The 20049-nt window shown below is 42.9% G+C and overlaps 1 protein-coding gene across 2 annotated transcripts in view; it reads left to right on the top strand.

Moving 5' to 3' along the window:
- The window catches only part of RMND5A (required for meiotic nuclear division 5 homolog A), a 59928-nt gene extending 41206 nt beyond the window's left edge, over positions 1–18722 (top strand). Inside the window, exons 5-10 of one of the 2 annotated variants that reach the window (XM_040224264.1) lie at positions 6608–6774; positions 7570–7735; positions 10498–10600; positions 13005–13159; positions 13995–14082; positions 15144–18722. In XM_040224264.1, the coding sequence (XP_040080198.1) occupies positions 6608–6774; positions 7570–7735; positions 10498–10600; positions 13005–13159; positions 13995–14058 (655 nt within the window). In that variant the 3' untranslated portion in view covers positions 14059–14082; positions 15144–18722. Of the gene's footprint in view, positions 1–6607; positions 6775–7569; positions 7736–10497; positions 10601–13004; positions 13160–13994 lie in introns of both variants that reach the window. The other variant, XM_040224263.1, reaches the window with a different exon arrangement.
- Positions 18723–20049: the final 1327 nt, after the last annotated feature.

Raw genomic sequence — 20049 nt, 5'->3', positions numbered from 1 at the left:
TTGAATCCAGTGGAAAAAGAGCAACTCTGTTAAAAAGAAGCTAATTGAAAATGGAAAGAGGTGCCCAGTGGAAAGAAGACAGGAGAGAAGAAAGGTCAATGGAATGTAAAGGCCAAAAGGGGGAAAAAAATATCTGGTGTGAGGACATCATTTTCTGTTGTCTGGCCAAAGTTTGCATGAAGTTGCAAGGACAATCAGTGCTTCTCAGGAGGAAGAAGAGACATGGCCATCTCTTATCTGGATCCATCGTCGCCAAGGACTTGAGGATTATTGGAAACAAATGGGCAAACCATGACTACAGAGAGACTGAGACTCTTCTTTTTAAAAAAAGGGAAAATTGAAGTAAATTATCCCTGAGAGGAAGTGTTTAAAAAGAATAAGGAGCTGAACTAGGCCAGGAGGGGAGCTAAGGGAGACTCTGGAATTTGTTCTTATAAAATGCTGATATGTTATTAATTTAGGCTTATCAAACACTTGGTTTTGTGGTGGAAGTTAGCATTAAATCAGGCAATGTCATATTTAAGTACTTTATTAAAAAATGACCAGTCTGTAGAACTGCACTGTCCCACATGCTGGCCACACATGACATCTGTTAGGCATGGCCACCACACTCTGCGTGACTAAGACCCTCTTGTAAAAGTGAGGTGTGAATGTGGTGGTTTAAAGAGGTTTATAAGTGGATCATTGCCCTTTGTGTGGTTTCTTAAATAGCATGTAAGAAGAACAGAGATTCACACCAGCTCTGAGATGAGTGAAACGTTAGTAGTTCCAGTGACGGATTCAGCTTATACCTGAGGGGTTACCATTTGCCAGTAACCTCAGAAATGAAATGTTTAGCTATCCTAAAGCAAAATGATGGGTTCCTCACTGTTTGGGGCTGAACTTCGGTTTTTGCCAATCTCTCAATTTTTTTAAGCCCTTGATTTGGTCACCAGTAACATTCACCCAAGTCTACCCCTGTGGAGTAAACGCCTGCCACTCATTTCCCTGACTTTCTGCTTTTACCCCCAGGAAGATAGCCCCAAGATAGATAGAAAAAGAAGAGATTTGTGAGCCTTTTAAAAAATGCTGTGAGACTTAGAGAATGAACTTATGGTTGCCAGAGGGGAGGGATAGTTAGGGAGTTGGGGATGGACGTGTACGCACTGCTATATTTAAAATGGATAACCAACAAGGACCTGTTGTACAGCACATGGAGCTCTGCTCAATGTTATGTGGCAGTCTGGATGGGAGGAGATTTGGGGGAGAATGGATACATGTGTATGTATGGCTGAGACCCTTCACTGTTCCCTGAAACTATCACAGCATTGTTAATCAGCTCTACCCCAGTACAAAATGAAAAGCTCAAAAGGAAAAAAAAATGCTGTGAAAGATCGTAGTGGAATGTGCCGTAGAAACTGGCAAGAGGCATTTTTCACTGGAAGAGACTCTGATGCTGGGAAAGATTGAGGGCAGGAGGATGAAGTGGTTGGATGGCATCACTGGCTCAGTGGACATGAGTTTGAGCAAACTCAGGGAGATAGTGAGGGACAAGGAAGCCTGGCGTGCTGCAGTCCACGGAGTCCAAGAGTCAGACACGACTGAGCAGCTGAACACCACCACCAGCCAGAAGTAGAAACCAGCCCAGGCCGGCAGGATGGTGGGAGGAGAGAGGTAAGCAGACCAGTGCTGTCAGTTAGTCCTGGGAAAGAACAGCTAGCTTGAAGGTGGAATCTCGTTTTAATTATTTTTGGATTAATAAGGAAATGCTAAACATGGAACGAGCAGTGGGCCAAGTCCCTTTGGAGGCCTGACAGTGAAGATAATGAATACTTCCCGTTTCTGTGTGATAATTGTGTGGATGTGGGTTGCCTCTGACTCCATCGCCTAAGTGAGTGGTGGTGTTTTGGGGTCTTTTTATGCACGAGGCCCAGAAGGTCTCCTTATTAGCGCCACAGTGAACCGGAACTGTGACATGGGCAACCTTACTGGGTCATTGTGTTTGGTTTGCAGGGCTTCTCTAAACCCAGAATGGTTCCACAGCTGCCGGTGCTCTCGTGCTGAACAATGGGAGACTTGGGAGCAGACCTTTTTTTAGAAACTACAGTAAAGCTAATTTACCTGAATGTTTACATTTAGCTTGCTGCTCATAGTGTGCGTGCGTGTGTGTGTTTGTGTGTTAATGTTAGTCGCTCAGTCGTATCTGACTCTGCCGGCTCCTCTGTCCATAGAATTCTCCTGTAAAGAATACCGGAGTGGGTAGCCATTCCCTTTTCCCGGGGGTCTTCCTGACCCAGGGATCAAACCCCAGTCTCCTGCGTTGCAGGCGGATTCTTTTACCATCTGAGCCACCAGGGAAGCTGGCTATAGTGGAGTGGGTGTTAGTGTTTTAAAAAATGAAAGATCAGAAATCTTCTGCCAGAAGTGCCATGAACCAGAATACAGCGCCCCATTCCTTCATTAACTGTTTTTTTTTTTTTTTGTCTTTCTGTCATGTGTCTTCGGTACTGTGTAGACGAGCAGCTTTTGGTGCCGATGTAGTTTTGTGCTTCTGTAGTTTCGTGTGCTTCATTGTTTTTGGATTTGATGGTTTTCAGGTTAATTAAGGTGGTGACTATCTTCTACCCCTTACTCCTGCTCAGTGAATGAAACACCCACATGTTCAGTGTGAACTAGCGAAGAAAACTTCAAAAATTTTTGAAGGGAGTTAGCTGGTACATGGAGAAGGCAGTGGCACCCCACTCCAGCACTCTTGCTTGGCAAATCCCATGGACAGAGGAGCCTGGTAGGCTGCAGTCCATGGGGTCGCTAAGAGTCGGACGTGACTGAGCGACTTCACTTTCACTTTTCATGTTCATGCATTGGAGAAGGAAATGGCAACTCACTCCAGTGTTCTTGCCTGGAGAATCCCAAGGATGGGGGAGCCTGGTGGGCTGCCGTCTCTGGGGTCACACAGAGTTGGACACGACTGAAGCGACTTAGCAGCAGCAGCAGTAGCTGGTATATGCTGATTCCCAGAGAGTTGTTTTTAGAAAAATCAAAGTAACACTGAGTATTGTATGGAAGTGCCCAAGTAACTTTTAGATTGTCACTTTCTTATTAATGATTTTAGAGAATATTATGCTTATCTATTCAGCAAACACATATTAAGTAGCTGATTATTGTCAATTTGTGCCAATCTCTGGGCTCACTGCTTTAACTGGCCCCCTCATTTAATGCTCATAACACTATGAGTTGCCCCCATTTTATAGTAAGGAAACAGATGTGAGTGCATTAAGTAACAGATTGCCACGATTCACACCACAGAGCCAGCATTTAAATCCGTGAATGTTTGGAGAAGGAAATGGCAACCCACTCCAGTAGTCTTGCCTGGGAAATCCCGTGGACAGAGGAGCCTGGCGGGCTGTAGTCTATGGGTCGCAAAGAGCCGGACATGGCTTAGCAACTAACGACAACATTTGGCTCTACTGACCTGCTCTGCCTTGTGCCCCTTCAAAGTAGGTGGGGTGCCAGCTGAGCAAGGCAGAACCCCTGCCTTAAGAGACCATCCTCCCAAGTGGACTGTGAGAGGTTCGAATGAAAAACATCTAGAGTTCAGTGGTTGAAGAGATTATTAGGAAACTTACAGAAAATGTGGTAATTGAGCCTGGGCCTTGAATTTTTCAGTTCCGTTCTCAGCTACTCAGTTTGTTCCATTGTACTTTTGTAAAAATACAACTGCCCCGTACACTGGGAGAAGGGGCCATGGCTTCTCATTTCATGGAAGGAACAAGCATTCTCTCCAAACCAGCTGTGCTTCACCTAGACGCATCGCTGTTGATGTGATGCGGGTTTCGAGTCAGGTCGTCTGAAGATGTTTGCATGTTCCTCTTGGCATGTACTTCTCTCTGCCTCCATTCTGTTCTCAGCAGCCCTCTTAATTTCCTCCTTTAATTCTTCATACCACATCACACATGCCTCCAGCTCACCCTTTGGCCCGCCACTGGGTTCTCCTCCTTCCCTACGTTGCATAACCTCCCCTCTGGGTTTTTCAGTCTTCCGTCCTCTCAGAAGGAAGAATGGATGGGGCAGAGACCTCAGTGATGATAGACCCAGTTCCTCAAACTTCTTTCTTCATTGTACCACTCCGGGCCGTCTTTGTCTTTATAAAGTAACCTCTTGCCTCTGAAATCCTCATTTTTTTTCTCTCCTGTTTCTTTTCTCTACCGAACCTGTGGGCAGTTCTCGCTGCACAATTCCCAGTATGCCCAAATTTCACCACAGTTGAGTGAGAGAACACCAGTTCCCCAGCAACACAGTTCAGATTTCAGTCACTGTGGTATATTGCGAGTAGGTACATAAAGTACAGACTTCCCTGCCAGCTTTTCAGCCGTGGTCACAACACAGATGAGAGCCGTGCAGCCTGGCCACCGCTCCCCAGTCTCGTGGTGCTGGGCCACAGCGTATCCGTTACTCAGTTCACCCTCAGACAGCAAGTGTGGGGCTCTGTTGCCTCCTCGCCTCCTGGTAATAAGCACACGTGACATATTACAGAAAGGGGTCACTGAGAGACAGGCTTGGACAATAAAGGTGAATCACTAGATGTGAAATTGAACGCATTGAGGATGATTTGAAAATGATGACAGCAAGGGGAAGCTGGGACGAGAGCTGCTAGACTTACATGAAGCTGTGGTATGAGGCATATTGAAAAGTCCTATGGGGACTTCCCTGGTGATGCAGTGGCTAAGATTCCATGCTTCCAGTGCAGGGGCCCTGGGTTCAATCCCTGGTCAGGGCACTTGATCCCACATCCAGCAACTAAAGATCCTGCATGCCACAACTAAAATCTGATACAGCCAAATAAATAAATATTAAAAAAAAAAAGTCCTATGAATGTAAAAACCAAGTTGAAGTTGCTTCAACATCTTTTAATGTAAATTGCACTAGGAATAGAAAGCTGCTTGTGGTTTAAATGATAGAGCATTTACTTCTACTTTGGGTTGAAGACTGTAAAAACAAACAAACAAAAACCCAAAAAACCTCGCCATTCTGGGGACTTCCGTGGTGGTCTAGTGGTTAAGAATCTCCTTGGTGTTACAATTGGACTACATTAACCTTAGTGCCAGTTAAGGATCCAAGGCTTACTTAAATTTAAGTGAATATTTCCAAGATCCAAGTGATTAGCATTTTTAAAAATCCCTTTGATTTTGAGGTCAGAGGCGCCTCATGATTAGACTCTGAGAGGCGGCTGCATCAACAGATTGGTTAGAATATTGATATGTGGATTTGCAGCCCTTTGGGGAAGAATGGGATCCAGTGAGGGCTTCCCTGGTGGCTCAGACGTAAAGAATCTGCCTGCAATGCAGGAGACCTGGGTTCCATCCCTGGGTGGGGAAGATGCTCTGGAGAAGGGGATGGCTACTCACTCCAGTATTCTTACCTGGGAAATCCCATGGACAGAGGAGTCTGGAGGGCTACAGTCCAGTAGGTCGCAGTCTCGGACATGACTGAGCAACAAGCACACATACAGGATCCAGTGAAAGTGCCGTCTGTGAAGTCTAATGCCAGTCAACTGATTCATTACAAGTAACTTGAAACATTTTACTCTCATATTATTAGGTTGACCCATAAGGTCATTTGAGACTTCCATAGCATCTTAATGGAAACACCCGAACAAACATATTGGCCAACTCAGTAGTAGATTCAGTTTAGATTCTGAGGGTCCTTAGTGAATTAGGTTAAATGGGGAATGTCTAACTGAAGATCAGATTAGAGAAGAATGTGATACTGACATCTTCTACATGTTAATATGTGTAGAGAAATAAAGCAGTGTTTCTTACCACTTGCTTGCAAATATGATTTTAACAGCTGGCTGATAGACTTTTCTGCTTTAGTGCTCACCTTTAACTGGTAGTCCCGGCTCAAGATAGTTATTCCAACTTTTTGTACTACAGAGGCTGTTGTCACTGAACTTTGGATCATTCAGAACTGCATATTGTTCTTTCTCTCATTAGCACTGCTGGTACAGACTTTTCCGGCACTGTGACACACTACATGATACTTTTATAGCTTTATCTGCCTGATTAGATCAACAGCATCTTAAGGGTGAATCCGTATGTTTACTATTTTCAATCTAAAAGCAAGTAGCACAAAATTTGGCAGCAGTGCAGTGTTGCGTTAGTTTCTGCTGTTCAGCAAAGTGAATCAACTCTGTGTACACATATCCCCGCTTTTTTCATTGAAAATTTAAACATAGATGATTCTCCTTCAGAATCTTCTGATACATTAGTTTAACAGGACGAGTAGTGGATCTAGACAGCCAGTAGTGAATCTCATGAGTGACGTCGGCTTCAACGTGTGGCCTTGTACAGTTCCAAATATGTCAGAATCGATCTTGTCTTGATGTAAAACCTTATGAAATAGTAATTGTCATCTAATTTAATGTTTTTCTTTCTTTCACTGGCTGCAGAGCATCTTTTGGTATAGTTTATTTTCTTTACACAGCCTCTGGTCCTAAGGGTTGATGTTACCACCAACTTCCACAAGATGGCAGACTAAACCCATTTTTGTTGTTAGGTTTCAAACCACTTTTAACATACATGCCTGTGCTTTTTATTACCGTTAAATCTTTTTTTTGCTTTTTCTTTAGATGGGCAGTATCAAACCGAGAAATGCTCATAGCCCAAAACAGCTCCTTGGAATTTAAGCTACACAGACTCTATTTTATTAGCTTGTTAATGGGTGGAACTACAAATCAGCGAGAGGCGTTGCAGTATGCTAAAAATTTTCAGCCATTTGCCCTAAATCATCAAAAAGGTGAGTCTAGAGTCTGAGGGCTTTAATGGTTGAAACGGGGCTAAAGCTGCCACTGGAATTTCTTTGTCTTAACTAGATGTAACATGTATTTGCTAAGAAACGGAAACAATTGTAGATGATGATCACTTAATTAAAAAGCTCTTGACTGGCTCTAAAGCCTCTTGATTGAGGGAATTCCCTGGAGGTCCAGTGGTTAGGACTCTGTGCTCTCACTGCCAAGGGCCCCAGGTTCAATCCTAGTCGGGAAACTAAGATTCTATAAGCCGTGCGGCAAGGCTTAAAAACAAAGTCTCTTAATTGAAAAGCCAGAAAGAAACTTTACATTTTGGAGGAATCTGTTAAACTAAGAGGAAATACAGTGTGTTCTTGCTCCACCGCTCCCCTGCCACCCTCTGTGTCACTGTTGTCACACAGCCAGACGTCTGAAGGCTCACCAGCGTGGCAGCACTTAGCCCCAGGGATCGGTGTAGGGGCTGGCTGGTTTCACAGCCAAAGATAGTAATGGCCCCATTTACGACACAGTGGTTACTCCTCCGGATAATGGGAATCACACTGTGCTGTAAGAATAAAATAGTTATACATTCAGTATTTAGTGCTTTCCTTTTCTTGTTTTCCTCTGTGCTGTTTCTTTAAAAGACGGCAAGCTTAACGACGAGAATTTTAAAAGACATTGTTAATAAGTTATTTTATGCCATGTCCACTGGGGAAATTCTTGCCTTTTTCAGTGTATGACTTGCAAACTCTTGTTTCAAGTGTGAGCATTCATACCTCCAAATCGCTGCTGCTTCTCTTTAGACATTCAGGTCTTGATGGGGAGCCTCGTGTACCTGAGACAAGGGATTGAGAACTCACCGTACGTTCACCTGCTTGACGCAAACCAGTGGGCTGACATCTGTGACATCTTTACCCGGGATGCCTGTGCCCTCCTGGGGCTCTCCGTGGAATCCCCACTCAGTGTCAGGTATGGACACTGTCCTGTCTAGTTTTTGTTGTTGTTGTTTATTTTTGAGGGTTCCCTGTGCTCTATAGTTGGTTCCCATTTGTTAACTATTTTTACATAGTAGCTTGTGTATGTTGATCCTGATCTCCCAGTCCATCCCATTACCCCATCCTCCCCTTGGTATCCATAAGTTTGGTCTCTACACCTGTGACTCATTTCTACTTTGCAGATAAGCTCACCTCTACCATTTTTCTAGATTCCATATATACATAGTATATATTATATATAATTATATATAATATATATTATGTTGTATATAATTATATATAACATGTTTAATATATATAAATTACACATAATACATTATTTATATATATTATACATTATATATACCATATTTGTTTTTCTGACTTACTTAATTCACTCTGTGTGACAGTCTCTAGGTCCATCCGTGTCTCTGCAGATAGCACAATTTTGTGCTTTTTAATAGCTGAGTAATAATTCCATTATATATACGTGTCCTGTCTGTTTTTGAAACTTTCATCACATCAATCAGTTCTGCTTAATTTGCGGTCTAGTTCTTGATGTTTGAAGCTGAGAGAACGTTTGTCTTTCTAAAGAAGAGTATAGTTGGTATTTCAGGAGATGATCACACTTGGCGACAGTTTTAGAGGAGCGGTTAGCAGAGTGTGATCCTCTGGGGGTCTCTGGGAGCCTTTCCCACTGTGTTCACATGGTGGGTTAAATAAACGCCTCCAACCCTAGCACAGATGAGGGCAGTGGTCCCAAACCCCTCAAAGACTTGCTATATTCCTCACCACTCATACTTGCAGATATTTTAGCTTTACTTAAGAATGTTGTTGACAAAACGTTAGAAATCATTCACTTTATTTGTGTGCCTAATAGGAAGTTCAAATAAAGCTCTTCAGCTCATGCTAGGTCATGAGATAATATGATGATGTCTCAAGAAAAAGTGTCTGTATGATGTTTGAGTTATGAGCTAAAGAACTAGTTGCTTTTTCTAGAATACAGTTTTTACCCGAAAATCCACTGAAACACTACAGTTATTCACACTCAGGCTTTTGGCAGACATCTATTCCGATGAATGAAGTGGGCCTCTCATGTCAGGGAAAGCAACTGATGGTGCCACAGTGATGTAATTTTTAAGCTAAAATAGAAATTTGGGGAAACTTGAACCTACCACTATGAGGTTGACAGCTTCCCAGTGCTTAAAGACATTTCTGATGAAATTGGTGGTGAGAATAATTTTAATTTTTCGATATATAATAAAACGTACTAGCTCTTAGAAGAGTAGTATGATCTTACAAAATCATGCACGAGTCAAGGATTCATTCAGAGTTCAAGACCATTGGGTTTTAGTAGAGCAGAGTACAAAAAATACTCGAGGTAACAGCAAGGATTCAGAGTCCCACTTTGCAGCTAACCTTTTTAACAGACTGCTACTTTGTGGCATTTTAGTGAGGCATTAAAGAAGAATATCCACAATTATATGAAAAGGGAATTAAACTGCTACATATCTGTGTGAGACTGGATTTTTTTTCCACTTCAACGGAAAGAATACATTGCAACAGACAGTGCAGAGGAGGGTATGAGAATCCAGTTGTCTTCTGTTAAACCGGAGGTTAGAAAGATATGTAAAAACAGAGAACAGTGCTGCTCTTCTCACAAGATTATTTTTGGTTTGGAAAATATAGTTATTTTTTGTGAGAATGTTATCTATCACATGTAATACATTATTTTCAACATTTAAAATTTAAACATTTCTCAATTTTTACTTTCTAATACAATAAATAATGATGGAACTCACAAAACCAAACACCCTTTGAGATCCTTACTGTTTCAGCCTGTAAAGGGGTCCTGAGATCAAAAGGTTTAACAACCTGTTTTAAGAACTGACTCTTGCAGCTCTTTGATTCCTCTAGTGTTTTGAATCCCTGCTCCGTCCAGGCATCGTGTGGGACACAGAGATGAATCAGGTGCAGCCTGTGTTCACAGGGGTCAGAGTCCTACGTAGGAGACAGTGCAGCTCACTTTAACGTGCTGTGGGGCTGCAGGGTCAGGTTCTCTGGGACAGACTTGAAATGGGGGGAGACACCCCTGCAGGGAGCGAGAGCAGCAGGATCAGGCAGAGAGGAAGGCTGAACTCTGATGCAGTGTCGCTAGAGGCCTCAGCCCACCCTTGGGGCACTCCAGAGCTGTGGTGGCTGGTGGGGTCATCCCAACTAGGACAACTTCTGTATCATCAGGTGGAGCTGTCTTAGAATGTGACCCTGGTCAGGTTGCTTCCTTCAGGTGAGGGCAGTCTTGAAGAGGGACTCAGCAGAGAGTTGACTGGACTCAGCAGAAAGTTGACCGTGAGCACTTGCAGAATCTGAGAAGTGTGTACTTCTGCCCTGGCTCTCCAGGGTGATCCAGGTCTGGAAGGGGCTGTGCAAGGAAACGTTTCAGAGTGTCATTAATGCTAAGAATTCTGTGGGGGGGCCACAGTTCCTGAGGCACTAACCTGCTGTTTCCCCTTTGCGTGGCAAAGAAATCTACTCTCCTTCTCCTACACTTGAAAGAGAAAAAAGCATACGCACGTGTGGACATGTGCACACATGTATGTGTGCACACGCTACTTTAGCAAAACAGATGGCTTTATCATACCTAGAATCCAGTGGGACCCTCTGCACACAGCATGCAGGCTGGAGGAATTGGTGTTGCCTGGGACCAAGATTTCTGCCACCTGGCCTGGCTTTAACATTTCCTCTTCTGCCCTCCAGTTTCTCAGCAGGTTGTGTGGCGCTGCCAGCTTTAATTAACATCAAAGCTGTGATCGAACAGAGGCAGTGCACTGGCGTTTGGAACCAGAAAGATGAATTACCTGTGAGTGCCATTTCCTATTGGTTATTACCTCTCCCGTCAAGATAAGAACGTGGATGCGATGGATTTTAAATGCTTATTTTGCCTTTTAATCAGGAAATTTTACTGTAGCCATTTGACAGGGATTCTTTTATCTGTATGGAGACATGATTAAACAGTAAAAGCAGAGTAGGTGGTAGTGTTAGCCACTCAGTCGTGCCTGACTTTTTGTGACTCCATGGACTGTAGCCTGCCAAGCTCCTCTGTCTGTGGAATTCTCCAGGCAAGAATACTGGAGAGGGTTGCCATTCCCTTCTCTGGGTTATCTTCCCCACCCAGGGTTTGAACCCTAGTCTCCTGCATTGCAGGCAGATTCTTTACTATCTGAGCCATAGGTACATTTTGGAGGCATTGGAGTTTTCTTACCATTTTGACTTAGAGCAGCAGCGACAGCTAGTGAAGGAAAAGGTCAGAAGGGGGAAAGGTGGATATACTGAGGCATGAGCGGTGTTCTAAGTGCTGTCGACTTCAAAAAAAAAAAAGTTTGAGAGTTGTGAGTTAAGTTTTACTGGGGACAGAATGAGGACCGCAGCCTGGGAGACAGAACCTTAGATAGATATGAGGAGATGCAAAGACTGGGCTCATAAAATCAGTTTCTGAAAATATTTAACTATCTAAAGACCTGTTGCACCAGTTTTCCTGGAGCACAGAGTGCCTCACTCCTGTTCTCCACCCTGCACTAAGGTCAGCATCTACTCTAGTCACTTGCTAGCTCTCTCTCTTCTCGGAGTGGTAGTTTGTCCATCTCTAAAATGGGGGCCATCCTTCTCTTTATGAGGCTGTTAAAGGCTAGATAGAGATAACAGAGGAATGCTTAGAAAAATATGGGACACACAGTAGGTAGTCAGGTTTTGTTGCCATAGGAGTTATGACATGGATCGTGTGTGTGTGTGTGTGTGTGTGTGTGTGTGTGTGTGTTTCTACTAGGCCTCTGACAGTAAGCACTGGATCTTTGACAGGAATTCTTATTCCTGCCTGACTTGGTCATGGTCATCGCAACGCGCGTTTGTGTGTGTGTGTTTCTACTAGGCCTCTGACAGTAAGCACTGGATCTTTGACAGGAATTCTTATTCCTGCCTGACTTGGTCATGGATCCCAAACAAAAATATGTATTTAGCTTTTCGTATTCTCCTGCCACCTCTGTGTGCAGGTTTATCTGCAGTTCCCTTGTAATTTCAGCTGATAACTGTCAGTTGGTTGCCCCAGCTTCTCAGAGATCAGTTCTGATGAAAGGCGCAGGTGCACACCCAGTCCTGAGTGTGGTCAGGACACAAGCAGTGCCCCGCGTGGCAGCTGCTCGTTGAAACACATGAGAAGAACTCGCGCCTTCCCTCGCTTTGCTGAGGCAGGTGCCTGCAAGAACCTGGCAGTTTCCCAGCTGTGTTGTCAGTGTCTGATGCTGGCATCCTAGGACAGAGCACACTGAAGTCTGAATCCACCCAGTGCCCGGGTGTCAGGGGAATAAAGCAGTTGGGGTAGAGGGGAATGAGCTGGTTATTTTATCTCGGGATCATTGTTACACTCTGCCAACTTGCTTGGAAGAATCTGGGCAATATAGACTTTTCTGTTGATAGCCATTTGAGATTTAGAAGAAAAGAAAGCAGAAAGAACTGCTGTTTGTGAAGCCTCTGTCACATGCTAGCCACTCTGCTACGGTGATTTCATAGCTTTTGTTTTGTTCACTGCAGAGAGAGAGAGCTGATAGAGTGCTATGGGCGCAGATGGATGGGGTGTGAATTCTCCGGCTGAAATTTAGTTTGAAGCCCTTGTTTCAGGTGGTTTCTCTGGACAGTTGCATACAAAACACAGGAAACCCAGATCTAAAGCCCACACAGCAATAAACAATATTTAGTCTGCCTTTAATGAATTAGCACACTGAATTGTATCAGTGTGTTGTGAAAACCATCAGCATTTCTGGTGAGTTTATTTATTTGGCCATGCCATGCAGCATGTGGGATCTTAGTTCACTGACCAAGGATCAAACCCCTGCCCTGGCAGTGGAGGCATGAGCTCTAAGCACTGGACTGCCAGGGAAATCCCTTGGTGGGTTTACTCTCTCATACATCTTGATGAGTCTTTAAGAGTGTTTGACTTCCAGAGTATTGCCTTGCCTTTGACCTTTGCTTTCAGGCATTATAATTTGGTTTGCTATATCATGTTATAAATAATTTTGAAGGTTGATGTAGAATGATGAGTAAATACTTTTGAGTCCCTAAGACTTTCCATCTTTGAGTTCGTTTAGAAGAGTGCTGTAAAAAGTTACCTTTGTATGAGCAGGTTTGATGCATGTTCTTTGCTGCAGAGTACATACTGGCATGTGGATGGTTTCCTGAAATATAACGTGAGTCCTTTACCTTTTTAAAAACAGATTGAAGTGGACCTTGGTAAAAAGTGCTGGTATCACTCGATATTTGCCTGTCCTATTCTTCGTCAGCAAACAACAGATAACAATCCACCCATGAAATTGGTCTGTGGTCATATTATATCAAGAGATGCCCTGAATAAAATGTTTAATGGTAGCAAGTAAGTGTCTTGACTTTTTAAATGTTAGTAATATATATATGTGGAACTTGTTGGGACAATAAATAATAAGGATAAATAAACATAGCTAGAGTTTAGAAATATATATATTTACTTATTTAGTGGGTGGTATGTGATCTTTTCTCAATCTAAAGACTGAGAAATTTGTTCAAGAATTTATTAGATTTTAAAAAACAGTTTCAAAACCCTATTTCTAGCATAGGCAGCTAAAGAATTTCTCGTTGGAGTTCATTTCAGACCCATTACAGTGAAGTCTTTTCTTTGAAGAAAAGGCTCTGAAGCTGTTTGTGCCCTTCTCAGCAGCTGAGTGCAGGCGGATGGCAACTTGGTTCAGACCATGCTGGTTTCTGATGCCACCACAGCATGTCGTGTGCCACCACGGGCATGTAGGCCACTCTGGGTTGGCTGCGTGCTGTGTAGGCCTAGCAGCTGGCATCAGTTTTGCTGCACGTGTGTGGATTGTGACACCAGTACCTCTGAAAGTCATTCTGAGATAGGTGCAGGCTAAACCTTGGAGGAAAAAAACAATTGGATTTGCTTCTGAAACCCGAAAAGCAATTTTCAGAACAGTTTTGTTTTCAAAATACTTTTCACTGATTGCCACTGAAGAAGAGCCGTGCAATTTAGGGTCTGGCTTGGACGGTGTTTATTTTTAACTCTTCATGGCTGTTCTGTTAAGGGAAAGCACAGTTACAGATGTGCACAAGCAAGCATATGTGTGAGTGTAATTGTTACAAGGTACTCTGTAACTAGACAAAAATTGAATGCTCAGTACTGATCCTGTTTCTTGATTCAATGTTTTCTTTCTTGTCTTTAGATTAAAATGTCCATATTGTCCAATGGAACAAAGTCCAGGAGATGCCAAACAGATATTTTTCTGAAGAAATAACTTTAGTTTGCAATTTGTAAGTGAAACTGAATCGAGGGTGCATTTCAGAAGAGAACGTTCCATTTAATGCAGCTAACCAAGGACTCCCATGTTTCTATAAGCTAATGCTCCAGAAACTTTGCCAACATCTTAGTGTGTACACACGGTGGGGAGTGCTCCAGTTGGATATTATCATAGGGCTTTATTATATTCTTGGTCTTCATTTCTGATCAAGTAAATACACCAGCAGTTGTCATTCAATGCAGGTTTTTGTACTTAATTCTATGGTGATTTTTTTACTTTTTAAGAGCAGAAACAGAAATTTACCTTCCTGCCATGTGTTTGGTAGTTCTCCTGCTTTTACTTTTGCCATTCTCCTGATAACTGTAAGCCTTGAGAATGTTTGTGAAGAAGTTTTATTTCCTGTTATGTAACATAATTAAATGAAAATCCTTCAGAAAAAAAGTTTGATAAACTGAATTGTGGTTATGAAGCTCATCTGCAGGGTTTTGTTTTTGTTTTGCTTGAGGAAGAAAGCTGTGATAAATTGCAAATTTGCTTTCTGATATTTTCCTCTCCTCCAGCTCTCACTGAGAAGTCAGCAGACCTGCGCCTGAGCTGTGCTGGTAGCCCCAGCAGGCTGCCTGTTGCAAAATTCCTTAATGAATTTACTAGCAGGTCGGCGTGACCAGTCTTCCACTAGAACAGAGTGGAAGCAGTATTTTTGTTTCTTTGCTTTTATTGCCAAGAGATGCTTGTTTTAAGAGTGTGTTCAATAAAACAAAATTCTGATGTTAGAAGTGTTAAGTTGACATTTGCTCTCTTGGTCTTGGTAGCCCTCTTCTCTGAAATCTGCCTTCAGGACTTGGCTGTGTATATTTCATTTGTATATCATTGCAGACACAGTGTTGTGCATGTGTGTGTACATATATATATACATGTGCACCAGCATCAAACATTGTGTATCTGGAAGGGAAGAAGCATGTTCCAGTCCTCAGATGCAGTTATCAGACTCATCACTTTCAGTCCTTAAAGTTAAAAGTTAGCAAATTTTCTGTAGCACAGAATGTTTATTGCTGTTTTTTTGTATTTGAATAGCATCCTGTTCAATGCCTCTCTTCTGCAAAACATATCATCTCATTGACTGTGAATCTATATATTATTCTGATGGATACAGATAATGATCGTTTCTCTTGTGAGGTATCGTCATTTAATGCACTGTCCGGAAATAGCCATTTGTGAGAGTCTTTCTCTGTATGATGAACTACAAGGAAAAGACGTCTGTGGACGCACTTCTGACTTAAACCCATGAAGTTACTTCATTTTGAGGAGAATGTCATATGGAAATCACCAAATACTTTGCAACTCTATATCATCTGACTCAGAACTGACTATCAATATAGGAAAACTTCCACGAGAAAATGAAGAAAGGAGATGACACAGAAGCAAAGAGAAACGTGGCGCTTCACATTTTAAACTGCAGACTGACTTTGTTTGCGCGGGCGGGGAGGAGGGTGATACCGGATTTGGTGCTCAGTTATTGGAAACTGGCAGCATTTGCTGTTATATACCAGCCTGGATGGTTCATCCTGAAATGTTTACCAGGGAGAGCTTGGATTTATTTGTAAATGAAGGGGATACTGCTTGGTTGTTGTGTGTGGTCAGGCTGACGGTGAGGGTTGTTATTGTATGCTGTGGGGCTGAGCCAGGATTTGATTGGCCGGCTCAGTGCTCGCTTTGCCTGACTTCCTGCTTTGGCCAACTTCCGGCTCAACTCCACAGCTCTCCTGTTGGAACCCACTATCTGCTAATGCAGTGAAGGAAGAGAGCAGAGAGTAGCTCCTCGGACTCCAGGAGAAGGTAGAGAACTCCAGGCAACACTTGGGCCGAGGATGTAAAAGTGATTTATCTTTTTTTCTTTCAGTTAAACCCAGAGTGTCTTTTTTTATTATTATTTTTTTATTTTTTTTACCTTTTGCTCACTAGGCCATATTTAGTTTTAGTTACAACTTATTCTCACCTTTCCACCTCAAACACCCACACAATATTGAGGCTTTGTGTAAGGTTCCTACATTACTGACATTGCTCTGGAGGCTGGTGGTATGTGTTTTTGACAGCCAGACCCCACAGCAGCTGGCTTAGGCCCCTTTCAAGAAGAGAAGCCAGAAAAAGCTCCGCTTTGTCCCTCTCGCAGTGTTGGCAGCACTATTGACAGTTTTCTGTGCAGCTCGTGAAACTTTAGAAAGAATATGCTTTAACGGAAACATCTGATTTTGCAATTTGCCCATGCAGGGTCCTTTTGGTTCCCACTGGGCAGGGTTAGGGCCAAAAATTTGAAACTGTTGATCTGATAATTTAACATGCAAATGATGTCTTGTGACCTTCTGTAATTAAACATACAGACTTAAAATTCACTGGTGATTAAATGTGAAGGAAAGAGGTGGATTTGAAGAGACCAGAGCTTAACCAAAGATACGGAAATGCAGCATGCTGCCCTTTCAGCTCCAGAAACACCTTCCCTAATGGTGTCAGGACCAGGTCGTCGCTGAGACTGTCAGTGCAGTCGTTGCACTCTGCTTTCTCTTCAAGAAGGTCGTGATAGAGCCAAGGTTTTTACAGTCAGATTAATGATAACAGTGCGCGTTTAAAACAGAATCTGAGTGATTTCTTAAATCTGTTGGACTGTTTCCATTTCCCAGGTTCCGACAGAGGCCATGGGACTATGCTAAACCAATAAAACCTTAGCAGATCCTTACATTCTGAGTTAGAGCCACTGTGCTTTCAAGTACACACTGGAGTGCAGCGGCAAAGGTTGTCTTTTGATCTTCTTTCTCCTTTGTGCAGTCATCACTGATGCCATCTCTGTCATTCTAGTGGTGATTCTATGACACTTCTAATGCATAAATGAACGGGTATTGGTGCCTCTTGATTTTTAAACTTTTGAAGAGAAGAGCCACCTCATATTCATAGGGTGTATGAGTGTCTTGTGAGTGTATGAGCATTTGATTGAACCTAAGAAAGTGATGAAGCAAATCTTACTGATTTTCCTGTAGCAGCTGATGTATACGGACACACTAAAACCCACGTCTCATTATGTGGGGAATGAAGATCCTTCTTTTTTCTCTCCAAGTAGTCCCACAGGTTATGCAGTTTAAGTTCAGTATATTGTATGCTGTGAGTTATTTTCCACCTCGGTAATTTCACCCTCTGGGACAGCAGATTTTGCAAAAACCAAGAACTCTTGGTTTATCTGCACAAGACAAGCTGCTGGTAGACATTAACCCTCCGGTTTTCCAGCTCAATCTCTGATTAAGTGGATTGACAGGCTGGCCAGTCTGCTTAGTCAGCTGACTCAGGTTAATTTCAGGGAAGGCATGGAGGCATGTTTGGTTAACTTCATCACTAGGCTGTGTAAGGTGAAGACACAAACCAAATACCTTTCATTACTGATCTCTACTTGCATCATCTTTGGGAACACTAGAATGCTGTGGTCTTGAGGAAATGTTGTTAGCAAAGAACACACAGAAGATTTGGTGCTTTGTAAGGCCATCCAGCGATGGCAGGTGTTTTGTGGCACAGTGGTGTTTACCATAAACAGATACAAACTTCACAAACTGTGCTTATTGAAGGAGAATTGAATAGATACCAAAAATAGAATGACAAATGTATTTTAATTGCAGATGAGGCAGTTAGTTTTAGGGCAGGTTTTTCTGCTATTGATTTTACTTCAAGACGTAGGGAGAGAAAACAGTGAAGTTCTCAAGACATTTCCCTCTACAGTTTTAAACTGTAGTGAGCATATGCTTCATTTACTTCCAAAGAGGCAGAAACAGCTGGAATTGGCTTATAGCACATGCTTTGTTTGATATTATGGGTGATGACCTACACTCTTATTTTAGCAGTCACTTAATGTTCTCCAGCAAGGCAGATGTGGGGTTCACTAGGACTTAGTGCCTGATGTTTTTCTTTTGGGAAGGGGTGGGAGTGAATGTATTGGGAATGGAAGGGTAGCAGGAGAAGAAATGGGAGAATGAGTGAGTGTGCATGTGTCTGAAATTCACCATTTGCCCCCACCTGTGTCTCACTGAACAGGTATTTAATGTATTTCGCTCCTGGCTGCAGTGTGCATGTATTTTTTTCCCCATCTCCATGTTTTCTAAACCTACACTTAAAAGGATTCATTGGATCATCTTTTTCAGATGGCTCAGGATTGCATTTCTTTTGCTTACCCTGTGCTCTTGGGTTCTATAGTATTTCTATAATTATGTAACAATAGTGTTGCACTGTAATCTATTCTATCATATAGAGCTATATGTATGGAAAATCTTGATCAGTTTTTTTTTTTTTTAAGAAATGTATTCTGTTTGCAAAGGCACAATAAAGTTGCATCTAATAGACTACAGGCAATAAAGCTAACAATAAACCTTATTTAACACAAACCATATTCACATTCTCTGTTCATTTGATCTTGAGAAAAAGTCGAGCGTATCTGGTAGTTTCAGGGATCTCATTTTAACTTAAAAGGTTCTGATATATTTAATTTATAAAATTCAGACATATAATAGAGTTTTGGGAAAATATAAGAAATGCTTTGTTAATGTGTGTATTCCTATGTAAAACACATGGCTTCTCCTGTGTATATTTTTCAAAATTAAAGAAATGCACATTTGAAAAGTGTTTTGTGGAACCAGTCTGTATAAATGTGACAGGTGCCAGAGGCAGGAGGGAGGGAGGGAGCATGGAGGTGAGAGCATTGCTGTCTGCCTCTGCTGAGGGTCTGCATGTAAAGAGTTTAAGAAAATATCTTTGTCACCATCTCATCCTTTTCCTGTTGCCACCAGCAGTGTGAGAGGAGGTGTTGGCTGGGCACCGTCCCCAACTTCTAAAGAAGGGGGATTGGGTTGATAATTACAGGTTCCTGCCCCTCATGCTCATCCTGTGGGTGCCTGGGACCCCCCTGACCAAGCAGACAGCTGCTGATGGAGGAGGGTGGCTACACCCAGCTTTGCCAAGGAGGAACAGAGGATGCATTGTCTGTCTTCCTCCATGACACCCTGAGGTGGTAGAGACCCAGAATCTCTTTGTGCTGCTTCTGTATTTTCTGATAGAGAAAGACTCATTCTCATCTGAGATTTTCTGTTGAATCCCACACCCAGTGGCATCTGGAGCTAGGATGTCCAGGAGGTATAGATGAAGCCTGGCATCGCCACCTATCCATGCAGCATTTGGGGTTTCTCCAAATTCAAAGTGCAGCCTTCCCTGGTGGCTCAGCGGTAAATAATGAGCCAGTACAGGAGACTTGAGTTCAATCCCTGAATGGGGAAGGTCCCCTGGAGGAGGAAATGGCAACCACTCCCAGTTTTCTTGCCTGGGAAATCCCATGGACGGAGGAGCCTGGAGGGCTACAGTCCATGGGGTGGCAAAGAGTCAGACAATTTAGCAACTAAATAAGACTCGGCAGCAGCATCACCTGAGAGCTTTTAGAAATGCAGAATTTCAGGCCTCAGCCCAGACCTACTGAATCTGCATCTGTGTGCTCCTGAGAAAACTTTCTTCACAATGAGTTCCCTGGATGCTCCCTTATTTTGTCTCATTGACCTGGTGGGTTTTGCAGAAACTAACAAACTGGCCAGCAATGTGTTATGTAAGTGAATATTGAAACGTCTCCAGTGAATAAAGTTCGGATAACAAAAGCAAGCTCAGGGAGATAATGATGGACAGAGAAGCCTGGCGTGCCGCAGGTCATGGGGTCACAAAGAGTCGGACATGACTGAGCAACTGAACAACAACAACCAAAGACGCATTACTGTGCCTCTGTCACTAATGTGCTGTATGAGCGTGCATGCTAAGTTGCTTCAGTCATGCCCAGCTCTTTTTGACCCCAGGGACTGTAACCCGCCAGGCTTCTCTGTCCATGGGATTCTCCTGGCAAGATTACTTGACTGGGTTGCCATGCCCTCATCCAGGGGATCTTCCAAACTCAGGGATCACAACTGCGTCTCTT

The sequence above is a fragment of the Oryx dammah genome, unplaced genomic scaffold (assembly GCF_014754425.2).
Source record: "Oryx dammah isolate SB20612 unplaced genomic scaffold, SCBI_Odam_1.1 HiC_scaffold_25, whole genome shotgun sequence".
Lineage (NCBI taxonomy): Eukaryota > Metazoa > Chordata > Mammalia > Artiodactyla > Bovidae > Oryx > Oryx dammah.
Note: the sequence above shows the minus strand (reverse complement) of the source record. Positions and strands in the feature narration are given on the sequence as shown.